General features: G+C 40.0%; 2 protein-coding genes across 2 annotated transcripts; one reads left to right on the top strand and one right to left on the bottom strand.

Annotated features, from left to right (window-relative positions):
* Positions 1-2,740: 2,740 nt before the first annotated feature.
* LOC121413447 lies at positions 2,741-19,601 on the bottom strand. The gene is made up of 2 exons (XM_041606268.1): positions 19,439-19,601; positions 2,741-6,641 (listed from the first exon to the last, which is right to left on the bottom strand). Exon 2 carries the CDS (start codon positions 6,613-6,615, stop codon positions 4,900-4,902), a length of 1,716 nt encoding a protein of 571 aa, XP_041462202.1. The 5' UTR covers positions 6,616-6,641; positions 19,439-19,601; the 3' UTR covers positions 2,741-4,899.
* On the top strand, positions 11,816-15,736 carry LOC121413446. The gene has a single exon (XM_041606267.1). It carries the CDS (start codon positions 11,816-11,818, stop codon positions 13,787-13,789), a length of 1,974 nt encoding a protein of 657 aa, XP_041462201.1. The 3' UTR covers positions 13,790-15,736.
* Positions 19,602-19,814: the final 213 nt, after the last annotated feature.

The raw sequence follows: 19,814 nt of genomic DNA, 5'->3' as shown, positions 1-19,814 counted from the left end.
AAATGCTAAAGGGTCTATCTATTAAGCAAGGAATGCATCGCCCCCCAAAAAAATTATAACAAATAAATACCTCCATACAAAGCATTGGGAAAATTACCAATGTTTTTATTCTATTCACTCATTCATTTAATCATTCATTTCTTTTTATAATATATGAAAGATAAAACAAAATATAAGAAATTCTTTAACAAAAGAAAACAAATCAAGATTTTTTTCACGTCATGAATCAGTATACAACACGCCAGGACGACACGATCATACACCAGACGGTGGCCTGTACTGTTTCCAGAATTAGAAGAAAAAGAAGGATAGTCAAATATGCCCATGGGATTCAACATATTTGTGGCAATAAAAAGGAATAGATTTGTATGGGGTGTTTTTAGTGATTTCTAGGGTCCTGCATTGATTAGGCCAACTTGACAATGGACTTAAATTTGATACCCGGCGTACCCCATACCTTTCATGCTGTTTTTTTTTTCGGGGGGGAGGTCTGACTTGTAGTATCACTCGGGAGTCGGCTTTTTAAAAAGTTCAAGAGATGACTGAAGTGAGTGATGAAGTGAAACTACCCATGACAGAATAAATCTGATTTGACCCTTCAATGCTATAAAGTTTGCAAAAATTAGAAAAATGTGATAGACTTATTATCATTAACAATGTCATGTGCGGCAATTTCATGAGATTTTTGGACGGTCTGCTTTACGAAATTCAAAATTCGAGAGGGAGAGGCTGGCTGCTACCCAGGATCACCGCATGCCCATGACGGTAAACATAATTGTTGTCTCATTTGCTAGAATTAGTACGTTCAGTGTTAATTGCATTAAGAAGTTATGAAAATTGCAGTTTGCAAATAAGAACAGCAAGATGGGGGGCGCAGTAAATTAATGAGCAAAAACTTTTGAGGGGGTTTGGGGCACTCCAAAATTCTAATAGGTCAGTGCGAGTGAGCCAAAAAAAATTACTTTTTAATATCTAACATCTAATTCGGTATTAGATTTTGGCATTCAGAAATCATATTTCACCCCCTTTTCTGTCCTTTCCTGTCTTCTCCCGGTTTTTTTTTGGGGGGGAGGGGCATGGAGTCCCCCCTTCCCGGATTTGTTTTTGGTGGGGTTGATGTCGGGTTGACATTCTTTTACATCGATTTGAACCAGAAATAAAGTGATCTAGTGCCCTTTTTAAGATTGCTTGTAGGCTGGTGGACGCTTGATCATTTTTTCATCGACAGAATATATATTCCCATCAACTTAAAAATTCGGTTCTCTGTACACTTGAGAACGTAGAATATACCCTCATTTGTATTTGCTGCAGTTATATAAGCGATTGATCATTGAGAGAGACTAATTTGTTTGGGCTAGCGTAACGTGGAAATCCGAGCGAATAGGCATGTACATTGCAGTTGGCTATCTTTTGTTAAATGGTCTTTGCAGTTCTGCGCTGTCTCTTGAATTGAACTTTGAGTTCATATTAAATTGTGCAGAGAAACCTCAGTCACATCTGCTCTATTGTGCTGTAAGGCGAGACGAAAACATTTTTTTTGTACCGGATACATTTAGAAGGCTTGAATAAAATTGAAAAAACGGCCACCGTACAGCAAATGTACTAGCTGTCTATTGATAACTCTGATTTCCCATTTATAGCGCCATCACACGGCACAGCCGTTAGAGGCTTAGAGTATGGAGAAGTTCCATTTTTTTTTTCATAATTAGGGCACTACTACTTCAAGTAAACAGCAATCTACAAGCAAACTTATTAATTCAGTATTTTTAAGAATTTCTTTGATATTGAAAACCTGATTGGTGACACGACATTCTGTCACAGAGGGCACCAGGTTAGAGTTAGGATTGTAATAATAGAGTTTTTAATAAATGAATAAATTTAAAAAAAACTTTTATAAAAGGGTTTATCAAGTTTTGGAGATAAGGTTTCAGGTTTGGCTTATTGTGCAGATTTTTCCATCGGAGCGATTGTCGTCGGAGCAAATGTCATCGAGCCGCCTGAGCACGTGCAATTTCGAATCAAGTCTTGTGTTTTACTGGGTTTTTTTTATTAAAAAACAATTTGACATTAATTTTGCATGTACTGTTTCGACAGCTGAAAAGAATTTTTTTTTTCGTTTGTTGTGACCTTTATGATGGAGCAAATTTCTTTATCATTACCTATTGACAGTTACGTGACGAACATTATCTTAACAAGTAATTGTTTAATCAAGTGAATGGTCCAGGTAGACTATAGGTAATTTTATCATTATGATTACAATAATTATCATGACTTTTATATTTGTTAATCATCGTCATGATAAATATTATACAAATTACCGTCATCATCATTACCATTAACACCATCATCATCTTCTTCATCATCATTACCATTATTACTATCATCATCATTATCGTCGTCGTCATCATAATCATTATCATCATCATTATCATCATCAGCACCATCATCATCATAACCATCATCATCATCATTACCATCATCATCATCATTATCACCACCACCACCACCGTCATCATCATCACCATCATCATTATCATCATCGTCTTTATTATCATCATTATCATCAACAGCAACCATTATTCATAATCATTATCATCCAGTTATCATTTACCTGATGATTTATCATGAACAACAAAACAGAATAACGATAAACTCATTTCATTTCACTTATACGATCATTCGAGTTTTGTCAAAAGAATTAATAATGAACATAAAAAATAACAAACAATGAGGAGAAAGAGAAAATATAAAAAGGCTTTATGAAAAATCCAGCACCACCAAAATATATGAACAAAATATCACATCGAATGTACTAAATATGGTTATGAATCATAAGCAAAATGATATAAAACTACTGATAATGATGATAATCAACTAGGACAAACCCACACGAAACGTTTATAAAGATGAATAAGTATTCCATATTGTTTGAGTAGGGTTATTCACAATCACTTCCATTTAAAATTGATGATGTTTTAAATTACCAACTGCTGGGGACTTGTTTAAAATCGATGATGATGATAAGGGGGTAATGATGATGATGCTTATGACGACGACGATGACGATGATGACAATTCATCTTTCACCTGAAAATGATCGCAATGATTACCAATAAAAATTCAAGCAAATCAAGAAATAAAATATCTGTAATACACAGGAACATTCTATAGATTATCATAATTACCGTGATCACATAAAATTTATGAAATTAACAAGACACGCATGTACAATAACGAAAGAGAAAGAAGTGCACAAAATTTGATAAATATCCTTCGATCAAACTAACCAAATATCAATATTGTCACAATGATGTGACAAAGAAAACAAAAAGCGAATGGATGAAATAAAAGTTGGGTACAAAGATATGTTTCATCAATATCATATTGTCTAATGATCTGTTGAATTTTCCGCTTAAAGTTATAAGAATGTGGCTATATTATTATTCATGTTATGAACCTATGCCACCCAACCCATCTTTAAGGCTTGAAGTTGAAAATACTCTTACTGATGCTTAAATGCGCTGTGAGATGAGGATCTTGTCAAGTTGATCAAGTCAATATATACCAGAAGACAAATAACACAAGAATGCAAGATCTAGGATTTTTTTTCGACTTGGGTCACGTGGGTGAAGACATTGGGGATTCTCACAACTGTGATGCATAGGACGCTTTTAAGAACATAAAAAATGTGTTGTCAACGCCCTTCATGACAATGAATAACCAAGAAGTCTTTATCGAAAATCGGTGAATCAAAACAGCTGTTTCGTCCTGGACTCTGGAAAAACGACATATTTGCAATTTTTCGTCCGCTCCGAAACTTTGGACGAACTGCTGTTCCGGTTTACCGAATTTCGACAAAGACTTCCAAGCTGTCCATCGGCATTTGAAGAGCATTTTCAATACATTATTACTGTGTTCTAGAATTCGTTCAGCGACGCGGTGCGAATACTTGCTCAGATCGGACATCTGGGAATTTTTATTTCTTTATTCTGTTGTTATGACAAATCGGCGTAATGAAATTTCTGGAGATTGTCCTGATGAACACGACGTGACCGGCAACAACTTAATTCCTTCTCGTTTTATTTTCCACATCGAATCGACTTTGAAATCAATTTTCTCCTAGTCGTCTTCAAGTTGACTTGGTTGGAACAAAATGATTCAATTTCTTGTTTGCTTATTTTCCTGCCATGTTATGGTAAACTAAAAAAAAACACGATTTTCCCTTCTTTTAAGTCAAACTATTGACATGATTGAGACAGGTATCTGGGCCCCGTCTTACAAAGAGTTACGGTTGATCTAATCAATCGTTACTCTAAATGGAAATCCATCAGTGTCATAAATGTTTCTACAGGAAATTTGCACAATGTCTTTTGTAAACAAAGCGAGTTTTCAAGAAAACATTGAATGCATGAAAAGGCCTATACATCAAAGTTAAAAATATTTTGAACAAACATACATAATAGACGTTGACGTTGCTGGCCGTCCATTGTTGTAATTGATCGGATCAATCGCGACTCTTTGTGATACGGGCCCCTGGTCTATTCTAGTCTCGCCCTAATTTATCTCATCATCCCGGTGTACATGATCAATGACTGTCGATCTGTCAGAAAAGAGAACAGTACCGTACCTCCATGCAGCGTCATATTTTGGGGTACATAATGAATGTTAATGTGTGTTCCAAGATTAAAAAGTTATAAACTGCATATATGATACATAACGACACACTCCAAAATGTAAAACAAGTGATGAAAGGACTGCCATGTCGAAGTCTTCGCAGTCGTCATCGTGATCAAGGAGCATCATAAATATATGGCCACGTGACATGTCCGCAGCCATGCAAATGGCACGAATGTAGAAATACATCGTGACCTGTTACCATGATTATATTATAGTTTGTGATTTAATCAATTTTACTGATTATTTCTTCGAGACCCTGTTCGGTTTTCCTAAATATTACAGTTGTTTCTTCGTAGTGCACAACCAAGTCGCTCTTCTCTGGCATGAAACACATTTCGGCAAGTGTCCTAGAGTCGAAAGGTAGCTCGACGTCAATGTCTGCCACACCGCTTGATGAAAGGACTGCCATGTCGAAGTCTTCGCAGTCGTCATCGTGATCAAGGAGCATCATAAATATATGGCCACGTGACATGTCCGCAGCCATGCCAATCACGTTCTTGTTGTGTAGATGATGAGTGGATCGAAGGCATCCCATGCTGTCCAAGATGCGAACATCAGTACACTCTTCATCTAATGATCTGATGCGGAGCGCGATGTCATCGGATGACAGAAGATGAATTTCGCAGATAGACCTGACGTTGGTGTCGATTGACCTGACAAAGTCTCCGTCGTCTGGATTGAATACATGAACAGTGGATTCGCCATTAGAAGCTAGGATCAAACCAGCTCTATCAATGCAGATCGAAACAGGTCTTAACTTGACGGACTTGCCTGAGCAATCAAGATGCATCACTCTCAGCGGTTTCCAGTCACGATCATAAACGACAATCTCGCCAAAGCGTGTCCCACAAACGATCCTACCGTCTTGAAGAGCAGCACAACTGTAAACATCATATGGTGTCTTTCCAGAGACCACCACCCTGGTATCACCACTGTAAACGTTCATGGCATGGACCGAGCCACCATCCACCCTCTTTAGCAAGACTTCATCCATGTTGATGGCACCCATCATGTAGGATCCTTTACCCAGTCCTGTCTTCCAAGTCAGTCCTTCTTGTTCATCCCACCTCTCCAAAGGAACATCAATTCGTTTGTCACCATCAAACCCCATTACTGACTCTGCAGCTTCTACTAGCTTGTCAACGTCGCAGGCATCGACTTGTTTATTGAGGACACTAGTCAGAGACACGACGGTCTTTTGAAAATCTGGCTGAAGCATTTCATCGTCATCGTAGGACTCTGCCTTCTCCACGGTCTCCAAAGTTTGTTGAAGATATGACTTCATCGTTGAAATCTTCTTGGTAAATATGGCTTTAATTTGATCAACCCTCTCGAGCAGTCCTTTTTCTTTCTTCTTTATTGCGTCTAATCTTTTCTCTGCTTCCCGCTGATTTCTCGTCAGATCCTCGTATTGCTCTTGTCTGATTCTCTCAAGTTTTTCTTCAGCATTTCTATTGATACACTCAGCCTCGAGGTCTCGATTCTCTTCCACTTCTCGTTTCTCTTGAGAAGTTAGCTGGCGGATTTCGTCTTCGATTTCAGCAAAGTGAGTATCGATTTCATGCGTTCTCGTGTCGACGTGGATATTAAATTGTTTGAATTCATCGGCTTTTATCTTGCATCGTTCTACCAGATCACTGAGCTGGATTCTCCGATCTACCACTTTCGCGTTTAAGTCCATCATACTGCAACAAGGACCGATATGTGCCGGAAGACATTCTAAACAAATCGTTTCATCGTGGCGCATGCAAAATGCCAGAGCCTTAAAGGCAGGGTGTCTGCTGCAATTGAAGACCACTTTCTTTTCCAGTGCCAACTTTTGGATGAAATGCTTCTTTTGCAGAGCGCAGTCATCGCACAATTTCATCACCACATGGTAAGTTTTTTGTTCCTTGTCTTGGAGACATCCCTGGCATGGTTCATCTGAAAAGTGAGACATCTTGGTAACGTGCTGGTCAAGTCCGACTGTTTGTAATGAAAAAGAATATACAGAAAAAGATATATTATCATCATCATTTACGATGTCTGTAATATTTCTGAAAAGGGGAAATTCACGCAGTCAAGCAAGTTACTTTACTTCAACAGATTCGCAAAAAAAAAATCTTCCATGTAAATTTTTGGCATTAACTGATTCAAATTACACACATCTAGAGAGATATTATGGACACATGCAGGTCTTTGTTTTGTATTGCATGGAAGATGAAACAAATGAAAAATTATTTCCAGCGTTATGTCTTTAAAATTTATTTTGCCATTCGATTCAACTTGATGTTATGGTGCATGGACTTGGATATTTTAATTGCGAAAAGGCACAAATCACTAATAAAAGAAAACATAACCTTCACAAACATTAATATGAACATCTGATTATTATCAAACAACTCTCTATTGCGAGTGAGCAAAGCGAGCAATTCCAAACCCTTTCGACTGTCATGTATTATCCGACTTGGGGCAAACCAGAGTATGAAATCAAATAATAATATGGAAATTTGGTGGGTCTTTTTTGTAAATACAATCTTTGACCGGCCTCTAGATATTTCAATTTTGAATACTGATTTACAAGTCATGTAAAATTCTATATAATAATTCGATGTGTCATTCAATACAATTCTGTTCCACGAGAGAAGAAAGAGAACAACATGCACATCGAAACATTTCTGTAAAAAAATAATGTTTTTCTTTCTTTTTCAGCACTATGGATTTCGAGGACACTTGGACACCTCACTATAGAAATACTTTGATATTCTAAAATGTATTACAGCCTGCTGCTCGCCTGTGCTCGGAAACGTTGTGTCTATAAAGGTATAACACTCTGCATTTCATATTTGTGAAAAACGGATTATACTTTTAAACATGCTTGGATGTTTGTGTAAACTCACAAACTCCAGATAATAAATTGGTTGAAAGAAAGTTCAATGCTCCTTTGTCCATTGACACAGCTCCTTTTGTTTAAAGCACAGATTGATGGGGTAGCCTTATCACCACATTGTGGTTACTGTTCCTCCTAAGAGGTGATAAGGAGGTATACTTTATCCTCCATCCAAACTCCTTCCCAGATAATTGCTCCCTGAATTCAGTTGCAAATAAACTTTCATTTTTGGTTATGCTCCACCCTTCTTTTCTGATTAGTTGATACATTGTTTAACTCCTCCCCCTAATAGGCAAAACTAAGAGTTGTACCCCCAAAATAATAAAAGAGGGACTTCTCTTCTCTGTCTCTTGACGAGAGGACACTGCTTGCTTGGTCTCCCTCGCCATCCCTTTTTAGGGGCTACCATATGGCCTTTGTTGGGGAGTACCTATTATAACAGCTATAATTTATATCCAGCTATATTTTCTACTGTATATATATCTTATATATTCATCCTTGATTAGTATTTATCATCGTTAGAATAAATGCTAATGAACTATAATCACTGTGTGACAGACTATTGATTTGTCTTGGATCTTGACCTGTAACACTAACAATTACCACGCTACACCACAATCATTCTTTTTAAGTGTTACATTTGGTGGCAGCGGTTAAACTGGGAGCCATCTTTTACCGCTCCGGACAATATTTTGATCTGCGACTGTGTATCATCTTCCGGAATTAACCTTATACTTGGAGCTTTGCTTCCTTATATTTCTGTCTTGCTGTGGTTCTACAGTAACTGTGTTGCTTCGTTATTAGAGTTATATTGCTCCTGCTGTTTTGTCGCTGATTTGAACGCTTTGCTGTTTTTTACTATTACGTTTATCAACAACTACATGTATAAATATTCTTTCATTGGTGTGAGACTTCTTGGAGACGTGTCTTCTATGGGTGTATCATCATCTCGCTCTGTGCTACCATATTCTTGAATTCTTCTCATCTTGAGCCGTTAACCTCCTCTATCATTCTACCCCTGGATTCCATCACCGCTCAAGTGCTGGACTGAATGTTATAATCTCCGTTGAGTCTCCATCATCTTCATCGTTTTCATCATCGTTTTCTTCATTATCATCGCCGTCGTCAACAGTTTCAACCTCGCTGTCGTCTTCTTTGCCACCGGCTTCAACTTTTCTGTCATCGCTGTCATCATTGCCATCATCATCATCATCATCATCACCATCATCATCATCATCACCATCATCACCGTAATTTCATCAGATTCAGAGCTTACCAATCCAATTGAATTCTTCATCGCCGGGTTGCTGCAGTTCCAGAGTGATAAGTTCATATCTCCTTTATATTTCTCATTTTAGACTTTATTACTTTCCCCTTGTTCCTGCTATCTGCCGGACTGAACTTTGATTCCAGTTGGGGGCCACCTCAATGTCTTCATGATTATACTGGCCAATTAATCTTTGTAATATACAGAACACGTGGACTGGAGTTCATTTATAGTATCTATATGTCTTTATTTTCCACACATTTTTAGTCGATCATCCTCTATTCGTTTGTGATAATTTTGCATAGATTCATTCATTTACCTTCCTTTGTGGATATATGTTTTTTTATTTCATGATGCTCATGGTTTTGATTAATCTTTCGCATTGATGCATATTTAGTGGTTATTGATTTCACCTGCTATTTCTTTACTTAGCTTCCATTTACTTTTTATTGTGACAATTGTTACGAGTTTATTATTTTGGTATAATAGTCTTTATAATAGTTCTTTTTGTTGTTTTGTTAGCCTTACCGGCTGAATCCGCACTGTGTTGCATTGTTGCTCTTTTCTCTTCTGTTTTCCTATTTTCATCTTTGCTGTTATCATGCCTGATTCTGATGTAGGATCGTCTTCCTCTCCATCATTTGGAGCCGTTCTCCCCATACAATATCCCCCAACTTTTACGGGTGATGGGACGTCCGACTTTGGGCAGTGGTGTCAACGATTTGAAACGGCCGTTGATGCCTACCCTAATGCTCGAACCGTTGACCTGGCGAAAATCCTTGGTTCTCGCCTTGATGGGGCGGCTTTCACCGTTTGGTATGCCCTGCCCCCTGATATCCAAGGTGATTATAAGAAGGCGAAAGAAAGTTTAAGCAAAATCTTTACCAAGCGAGATGAGATTACCTCTTTCCAGCGCATGATTAATGCTCGCCCCCGCCTGCCTGGCGAGAAATTGCATGTGTATAAATCTGAGCTGGACCGGTTGACCCACCTTTCCTTTCCGCTGCTTGATAATAGGGCGTGTAAAGATGAAGTATTTCGTCGGTTCGTTGCCGGTCTAGAACCAGACTTGCGTGCAAAGGTTCTGGAGCATGGTGCCGCTGACATCGATCAGGCGATGGATATTGCGCACCGGGTTGAACTTGCTGCCGAGGCACATCGTCACCTTTCCCCATTCTCGGGTCCGGCACAAGTCGACACTCCGCAGGTGGCTGTTGCCTCTACTACTGCGCACGCTAATCCGCTTGATGAAGTTTTGGAACGGCTAGACACTATGCAACTGTCAATTAAAAGAATACAGTCACAATGTGACTCCTTGCACGAAACGCGTTCTCGATCCCGTGGTTCTGATTCTCCCTATCGTGAACGATACCGCTCGCCCACCCCACATAGGGATAATTACTTTGCATATGCAGACTCTCGGCATAATCGGCAGGCCTACACTCGCTCCCCCACGCCAGACAGACGTCGCTATTCCGAGCGGCCCCATCGTGGGCGTAGCCCGAGTCCCTATGACCGTAACCGTGACAGGCAATTTTGGACTCGCGATGCTGATTACCACCCTCGCAATTCTGACCGTCAACACCATGATCCTGATTACCGTCGCTTTGACACAAATTATCGTAGTGCTTCCCCAGGTCCACCCTTCAGGCGCGAAGATCGCTCTAGGCCTCGATCTCCCAGTCCTTTCCCGCGCGCTGCGCGCCGTAATTCCCCTGGTTCCCGTGTTTCATTTAGCCAGGGAAACCAACATTAGCTGACAGTGGGGGTCGTCTGTCAGCATCTGTCCAGGAGGCCCGTCCCCCATCTCTCTCTTCTCCTGCCTTCTCATCTTATATTCTCATATCTATTGGCTCATATGAAATTCCTGCTCTTCTTGATACTGGGGCTTCCATGTCCCTAATCAGCCAGCGATTTCGATCTTCCCTCCCTTCTCTATCAACTCGCCCATATGTTTCACTCCCTGTCCCAGTCAAAACTGTGTCTCTCGGAATGGTGGATACGTTAGGTGCTATCTTGGTTGACTTTTCCTCACATTCTAATTTCTTTTCATATCATTTTCAGGTTGCACATGATATTCATCCCCCTGTCATCATAGGTTGGGATTTCTTGTATGCACATCAGGCGATTTTTAATGTGCTACAGGGTACTATTTCTTTGTCATCTATCACTCTTCCCCTCATGGATCCAGATCTCACTGTCCCTCTTATACTTTCGGTAGTTGTCGACACCGAGCTCGACATCCCTCCCTGGAGTGAATTGGTTCTCTCTGTACCCTTAGGTAAGGACTCCTATCGATCATTCCCTCCTCATCTTGAGGGAATGCTTGAGCCTGGTAGTGATTTACCTGTGATTGTTGCATGTACCATGTCCTCAGTGGTTGATGGCACTATTCCAGTTCGCGTGGCAAATCCGACATCATCCGCATTCACCCTCTATCCAGGCATGCCAATTGGCACTTTTCATACCATGCTTGGGCGCTCGGCTGAACAATATTGTGCTTTTACTGCTCCTCCTGAACCCCCTCCCTCGCTGTCTCCTGATCTCCCTTCTTTCGATCTTTCTTCGACGTCGTTGTCACCCTCTGAGTGTGCTCGTGCTCAGACTCTTCTCAATCATTATGCTGATATTTTCAGCAAGACAGCTGATGATTACGGGCGTACTGATCTTGTACAGCATGTGATCCCCACTGGTGATTCCCCTCCTGTGCGTCAGAGAGCTTATCGAGCCTCTCCTACGATCCGCCAGGAAATCAAGGAGCAGTGTGACCGTCTCCTCGAAGCTGGTGTGATCGAGCCAAGCTCTAGCCCATGGAGCTCACCGGTAGTTATGGTCAAGAAAAAGTCTGGTTCTTATAGATTTTGCATTGACTACCGGAAGCTTAACAAGATTACTCGCCCTGATTCACACCCCTTACCTCGTATCGATGATACCCTCGATGCACTCGCCGGCAATGTCTATTTCAGCACAATGGACTAGTCTAGTGGGTATTGGCAGGTTGCCATGGATCCGGCTGATAAGGAGAAAACAGCGTTCACAACTGGAACTGATTTTTTCCAGTTCACCGTCATGCCTATGGGTCTCCGCAATGCGCCCTCGACCTTCCAACGCCTAATGCAACTTGTGTTACGCGGATTGCATTGGGAATCTGTGCTCGTCTACTTAGATGATGTGATCGTGTTTGGTCGCTCATTCGAGGAGAAGCTTGTTCGGTTGCGCGCTGTTTTTGACCGGTTGAGAGCAGCTGGGCTCAAATTGCGCCCAGATAAGTGTAACTTTTTCAAAGAGAAAGTTACATTTCTAGGTCATGTGATCTCTCCCACAGGAGTTCTCCCTGACCCAGCGAACATTGACAAAGTTCGTTCATGGCCTACTCCTAAGAATGTTACTGAATTGCGAGCATTTCTTGGCCTGTGTTCATATTATCGTCGCTTTGTCAAGAGTTTCGCCCACATTGCACAACCACTGTACAATTTGATTCAGAAAGGGGCACATTTCTCATGGTCTGGTGATTGTGAGCATGCATTCCATACCCTGCGTCATACTCTGATCTCACCCCCTCTCATGTCGTTCCCTGACTTTTCACAACCATTCACCCTCCACACAGATGCATCGAATTTTGCTGTTGGTGCAGTCCTCACCCAACAACATGGCAACGACGAGCATGTCATTGCATATGCCAGTAAGACGCTAACTCCGTCGGAGAGACGTTGGTCTACTTATGACCGTGAGTTGTGGGCGCTTGTATGGTCTGTTCGTCATTTCCGTCACTATTTATTGACGTCGAAATTCACCATCATAACTGATCATAAGCCCTTGGTTGGTCTGACAAAACTGTCAGTTGGACATGATGCTGGTATCGCCACCTCCCGCCGCAGTAGATGGGCTCTCGAACTCGACACATTTGATTGGATAATTGTTCATCGAGAAGGGGCTAAACATGCTAATGCTGATGCCTTGTCTCGTATACCATCTCCATCTGAGCACCACTGTGTGGCCACTGTATCTCCTGCTTCAATTCCCCCTCCTCCCCCTCATCCGCCAGCACCACCACCTCCTCCGCCTCCCCCTCTACCCTCTACACCCCTCCATACACATGCATCCCCTCAGCTCACTCACCTGGATCAGCCCCCAATACCTCCTCTCTTCACGTCTTCTGTATCCAACCTATCCTCACTAGGGCCTCATCATTCATCCCAGCCTTCCTCCTCCTCTCCCTTGTCCCCACCAGTAACTACTCTTCAGCCTCCCTCCCCTATTTCTTCCCCATCATCTTCCAGTGATGAAAATGCATTTTATGCATCACTACTTGATAATGGTCATCGTTTGCATCAAGCTCAACATGCTGACCCTACTCTTCGCCTAGTCAAATCTTGGACTCGTTCCGGATTATTTCCTCCCAGGTCATCAATCCCAAGCTGTGAAACTTCTCTTCGTAAGTTTCACAGTGAACGTGATCGTTTGGAAGTCTGTGATGGTCTTCTTTGCCGTCGTAAACGCCTCCCTTCTGGATCTCTCGTCAAACAGGTTGTCATTCCCCACTCACTCGTCCCTGATGTTCTATCTATTCTCCATGGTTCCCCTCTCTCGGGTCATTTTGGTACCGACAAAATGGTGCTCAAAGCGGACTCTCTTTGTTTCTGGCCTGGAATGCGTGTTGATATAGCAGCTTTCTGCAGTCGCTGTATCCCATGCCAGAGGCGGCGTGCCCCTGTCCCTGCCCTTCGTGCCCCCCTCAAACCCATTTCAGCTAGCAAACCGTTTCAACGCATTGCTGTTGATATAACGGAGCTCCCAATCACTCCCCGTGGCAACCGTTATGTGTTAGTTATCATGGATTATTTCACCAAATATGTCAATCTATATCCCATGGCTAACCAGAAAGCTACGACAGTCGTTGACTGCCTGTTCGATAAATTTGTTTGTCAACATGGCATTCCTGAATCTATTCATTCGGACCAGGGTCGTCAGTTTTGAATCTAACATTGTTGCCGCCTTATGTAAAAGACTTGAGATATCAAAGACCCGTACTACTCCATACCATCCTCAGTCAGATGGTATGGTTGAGCGCCACAATCGTACGCTCAAGAATGAAATCGGAAAGCGGCTCTCTGGGGCCCTCACTGACTGGGACCTCGTTCTCAATCAGCACCAACTTGCATATAATACCACGCCCCACTCTACTACTGGATTTACCCCTTTCTTCCTCGTTCATGGGCGTGAGGCCCGTTTGCCCCTCACAATCTTAACATCATCCTCCCCTGTACCCTCTTCCCATACGTCAGATGACTATGCTACAGCAGTGCTCAATCGTCTCCAATCCGCATTTCAACAAGCTGATGCAAAGACAGAAAAGGCACGGGATCGACAAAAGTTTCAGTATGACAAGTCTACACGATTTGTCCCATATGAAGTTGGTGATGTAGTGCTCATTACTGATCCTGCTGCATCCCATGATAAGCTAGCTGCTAAGTGGAAAGGCCCGTATCGTGTCATGCGAAGAGATGACGATGGTATCCGTTACCATCTTGCTGACGCTTCGAACCCCAAATCCCCCCCATAAGGTGATTCACTATAATCGCCTTAAACCGTATCTTGCCCCCACCCTGCAGTCATCTCATTTGAATTCTCCACAACCCGCGCCCCGCCACGTCAATGAACACCCATCAACCTTGGGTGATGATATATTGCCCGTCTTTGTCCCATTATCTGATAACCATGCCAACCAACCCATCCCTGCCCCCAGCCCTCCCTCTGCTACACATATGTCGCCCACACCTTCCCCTTCCCATGATGCCCATGCCCGCAATCATGACCCCCGATGTTGTACTCGATCAGGTCGCATTGTCAGGCCCCCTGATTATTTTGGTACTCCGATCCTTTCAGATTCTGTATGATTTTCAGTGATTGCCTTTTATTTTTCATTTCTCTATGGTTCCAATATCCGGTTGTTGCAGTTTGGATATTCTATACTTTTGTATGTGTAGATATATTTTCTCTTTGTTTTGATTAGTATGTTGGTTTATGTCGCACTTTTGAACTATGTTTTTCGTATTTTATTACAACATTATATGCATGTGGTTAACTTGGTGTGTGTATTGTCTCATATTGTTGATGTAGCATATCACTATTCACGAACTTCAATAAATTCAGAGTTCGCACTCAGTTGGCATCTATGTAATGTTCCCATGTGTACATGTATTTTACTGTCAGTTTCTGTGCTTTTGGCATGTTTTCCAAGTACTCAAAATTTTTATACTTCTTTCAGGTTTATGGCTGATCAAATTTTATGCCATCATCAATTTCACTGAAACATTCTTTTTTTTTAATTGCTACAACATCATAATCAGTATGAAATGTACATAATGTAAATATGTTGTTTGTATCTTATGATTTTTTTTTTCTGTTATCATTTATGCCACATTAGTCATTTCCTGTAAATTGTCAGTTTATTCCTTATCGTTTTAGTTTTTTTAGTATAGTATGCTTTATTCCTTCACTGTATTTCTCTATTTCACATTTCATGATATCTGCTCATTGTTGGTTCTAACATGCATAGTCAATTTGCAGTTCAATTTTGTTTGAATTTAATATTAAATCCACATTTTGTTTTCAGATCCTGTACAGTCAAAATATAGTTTTGGTTGATAACGATAGATTCTTGGTATTCATTTTTTTTTTTTTTTTTTTTTTGTCCCACTCTTCAAGATATACAATACTGCACTGAATGTTTTTATTGCCAGTGCTCAACCACTGTCAAGCCAAGGACTCGTTTAGTGAGAATTCCCTGGTCAGACCTACCGAAATGGGTGCTTATGATGACATATGTGTTGCTAAATTGCAAACCATAGTCAATTTTTTTTTAAAAGATGCATTTCCCTATTCACTAGTGCAAAGACAATAATACCAGACTTTGTTTCTCTTTCACCATATCAAAACTATACATTGACTTTAATCATATTACTGTTTATGTTTAATTGATTTCACATATTCTCGTGAATAGAGGTATTCCTTTTGATATTTGGATAGTATTCCAGCCCCCACTTATAATTTTCAATTTGTTTAGAAACGAGGACGTTTCTTTTAGGAAGATGGGTCGAATATAACACTCTGCATTTCATATTTGTGAAAAACGGATTATACTTTTAAACATGCTTGGATGTTTGTGTAAACTCACAAACTCCAGATAATAAATTGGTTGAAAGAAAGTTCAATGCTCCTTTGTCCATTGACACAGCTCCTTTTGTTTAAAGCACAGATTGATGGGGTAGCCTTATCACCACATTGTGGTTACTGTTCCTCCTAAGAGGTGATAAGGAGGTATACTTTATCCTCCATCCAAACTCCTTCCCAGATAATTGCTCCCTGAATTCAGTTGCAAATAAACTTTCATTTTTGGTTATGCTCCACCCTTCTTTTCTGATTAGTTGATACATTGTTTAACTCCTCCCCCCTAATAGGCAAAACTAAGAGTTGTACCCCCAAAATAATAAAAGAGGGACTTCTCTTCTCTGTCTCTTGACGAGAGGACACTGCTTGCTTGGTCTCCCTCGCCATCCCTTTTTAGGGGCTACCATATGGCCTTTGTTGGGGAGTACCTATTATAACAGCTATAATTTATATCCAGCTATATTTTCTACTGTATATATATCTTATATATTCATCCTTGATTAGTATTTATCATCGTTAGAATAAATGCTAATGAACTATAATAACTGTGTGACAGACTATTGATTTGTCTTGGATCTTGACCTGTAACACTAACAATTACCACGCTACACCACAATCATTATTTTTAAGTGTTATAAAGGTTTATGAGTGAGTGCATTAATAATGTTCTCGTCTTGCCTCTTGATACTTGGTACTGATTTTTTTTCCGAATCTTAAAATATTTTGGTGAAATTGTATCTAGAGGCGATGGTGGTAGATAGTACACTCAAATGAGGAGCGGATTTTTGCATGAGGATAGACAAGGCGAACATGTACTCGAAAACAAACAATAATCAAAATTACTTTAGTGTCATCGTGCATTGTCGTGTGCAGGTGGATACGGGGAGGGTGCAAAGGGGTGTATACATGACCCCTTTCAAGACTCTCTGCTCATCAGAGCCTCCCTCCCCCTCGTAAATCACAGATCCCCTCCTGGCTGATGGTACAACGTACTGTTATTTTAGTGATATTTAAATATTTTCTGTTTTGATTGAACTATCTGATAGTAAGAAATTACAAGACATGATGAGATGCATGGCCCAATTATCTAGTCATCGTGTGTATTAACGTTTATGAGCGAGATTACCGATATTTTCATCTCTCCTTCCTATATTATTGATTCCACTTCTTTTCCACTCGGTTGTGGAACATATAGAGGGGCCAGTTATTCCACTTGCATGTGCGCTAATAAATGGTCTATTGCATGCACTTACAGTATTTTCCACCTCGGCAAGCGACATTATTAAAGCGTCTGCTTTTTTTCCTTGTTGAAAAGTCAACGTGATTGCATTTGTTGTCACCCGCGGTGTCGCCATTATGTTGCAATAGTGAAATTCCCATTTAGGGATTGTTATTTACACTTCCATTGAAATCAATAGAAATTCATTCAATACAAAAAAATATGTCACAAGAAAAGGATAACACAATATATTATGCTGATCGAAGCCAGTGGTATATCGCTTACTGATTTTTCTTAAAGCTTTTTTGGGGGGATATTTTTGTGGAGATCATATTGTTGTCTGAATAAATTCGTACCGAATATCACATATACAAAACTGCTTGTACATGCAGCTATTATCAAATAGCATTATTTAGAACAGTAGGAGAAGGCGGTGTAAGTTGAGCATAGGGGCAAGTTGAGCCACAACCCCCAAGCTAATAATGAATGAGTCAGACGTTATGGTGGTGTCATGTATTGATGACCCATTGCATAACCCTTAACCCAACAACTTTATTTCCAACTTCGAACAAAAAGTACTTTTTTAGAGGGAAAATACAAATTTCAGCCAAAAAGTAAAAAAAGGGTGTGAAATAGATAAGTGCTTTTTACCCACACACACATCTTTAAATATATTAGAGAAATAAGAACAATATTGTTAGTCCAGGTATGGATTTTGATTCTTGTCATAGTCTTTTACATGATGAATGCATCAGAAATGTGTGGATGTGAAAATATCGCAATAAGTTTGGACTGGGGTAATTGAAGCCAAATCAACATGGGGCAAGTTGAGCCATGATAATTCTTGTGGGATGTATAATAAAAAAAAAATATTTAAAAAAGGTAAAAAGCCATTGATATGCAGGCAGAAATGAGCAAATTCACATGACAGTTCTTTTACTTTAAGGAAATGTTATAGTATTTATAGAGAATTAGCAAGTGAAAAGACTTTAAGTGAAAAATTTACATCCTGGTTCTTCCCGCAAACATTTTAGTTTTTGTGGCTCAACTTACCCCAGACGGTGGCACAACATACCCCACTGATGGGGCAAGTTGAGCCATTTGACATCGTTTTTTTTTCAAAGGTCACAATGACATTCAGCGTGGGGGTAGAAAGTTAGATATAGGTGAAAAAGATTTCCCAAGAATCAAATTTAAAGGTAAGGTACTTATTTCTACAATATTACAAGTCATATCAATTCTAACGTGCAAAATGCAAAAAGTGTCACATCTTACTCCGCCTTCCCCTTTATAAGAATGAGATAGCCATCATTAATTTTATTCAGTATCATATGACCAGAATAACTGATCATTATGCGCATTGTCGTGGACAAATCTAACTAGGATAATTAAACCTGAATATTACCAGTCTTATCATCATGGGTAAGCAGTATATAGAATAAAGATTCCAGAATATGACAATTAAAACGAGTATTGAGTAGTGTAACCGGTAGCATTTTCGACATGAACAATGCATGTATCATAATGTATGTCTATTTTGTTATATTACAAGACTTATAAAACTTAATAGATTCATAAAGTTGACTTTTTGTCTATTTCGGTAACATAGAGCAAGGAGAAACTACTCCAACATTCTATACATTGGGTACACATCAAAAGTTTTTACTTTGACTTCAGTATTAGCAAGGAGGAAGCTCCTTGGTATTAGTCTGTGTGTTAAGTCAGATCGGTTCAGTAATTTTTTCTCATTCCAAGCAAAAAAATCCAACATGTAGTCTAGTATATCATGAAATTAAACAGGTAGCTAGGAACATGCATTGCAGAGCATTAGAATTATAGGTTTGAAGCTAAAATGGATCGATACAAATAGCGATTCAAAACTTTGGTAAATTAGTTATGTTTAGCTGGAAATGAATTTGTTCCACTCGCTGGACGAGCTCGTAATTTTGCTGAATAGAGCAAAAGTAAACTGACTAAAGAGAAAAGACATAATATCTACGAATAAAGGCACATAATAAAAGCATAATAATGACAGATAAAGATATCCTAATAGTGGATAACCACAATAACAGTCATTGATTTCTAAGTACTGACAACTTGAACCGAAACCATATTCAAATACAAAACAATCTGCTTCGAAAACTGCATCGCTGGCCCGGATCGCTGGTAGATACCATGGATCTATAAGTTTGATATAATTATCATTAGTGCTTTGTTAATGCATGAGTAATACTTACAATTTATAAACCTATGTTGAATTAATTCGCTCCTTAATTTGACCAGCTCAGCTACATGTATGGTTCTCGCTTCGATTTTGAGCCCAGATTCTACACTCCTCGGGACGTTTGTTCCGTAGTTGAGCAAGAAAATGTTAGTAACGTGCACTGTGAATACTGATTAAAATACCACTATTCAATGATAACGCGAGCATGCGCACGTATGCAAGAGCTTAAGGGGGGGGGGGGGGGGCGTGGTGCTCATGCAATGAATAAATGGTTTCCATTTTGGTTCGGAAAGCGAAACTCAGTTTCTGTTATTTTTTTTTTGTGGGGGGGGGGGCTCTAAACTTCGGTATACTTTTAAAATGGTGTATATTGTCATTATGGCATACCG

Source organism: Lytechinus variegatus, chromosome 4 (assembly GCF_018143015.1).
Source record: "Lytechinus variegatus isolate NC3 chromosome 4, Lvar_3.0, whole genome shotgun sequence".
Taxonomy (NCBI): Eukaryota; Metazoa; Echinodermata; class Echinoidea; order Temnopleuroida; family Toxopneustidae; genus Lytechinus; species Lytechinus variegatus.
This window is presented reverse-complemented; position numbering and strand designations above follow the sequence as displayed.

Excerpts from the sequence above, each read along its gene's own strand:
- LOC121413447 (XM_041606268.1), bottom strand. The coding sequence starts at position 6,615 with ATGTCTCACTTTTCAGATGAACCATGCCAGGGATGTCTCCAAGACAAG.
- LOC121413446 (XM_041606267.1), top strand. The coding sequence starts at position 11,816 with ATGGATCCGGCTGATAAGGAGAAAACAGCGTTCACAACTGGAACTGAT.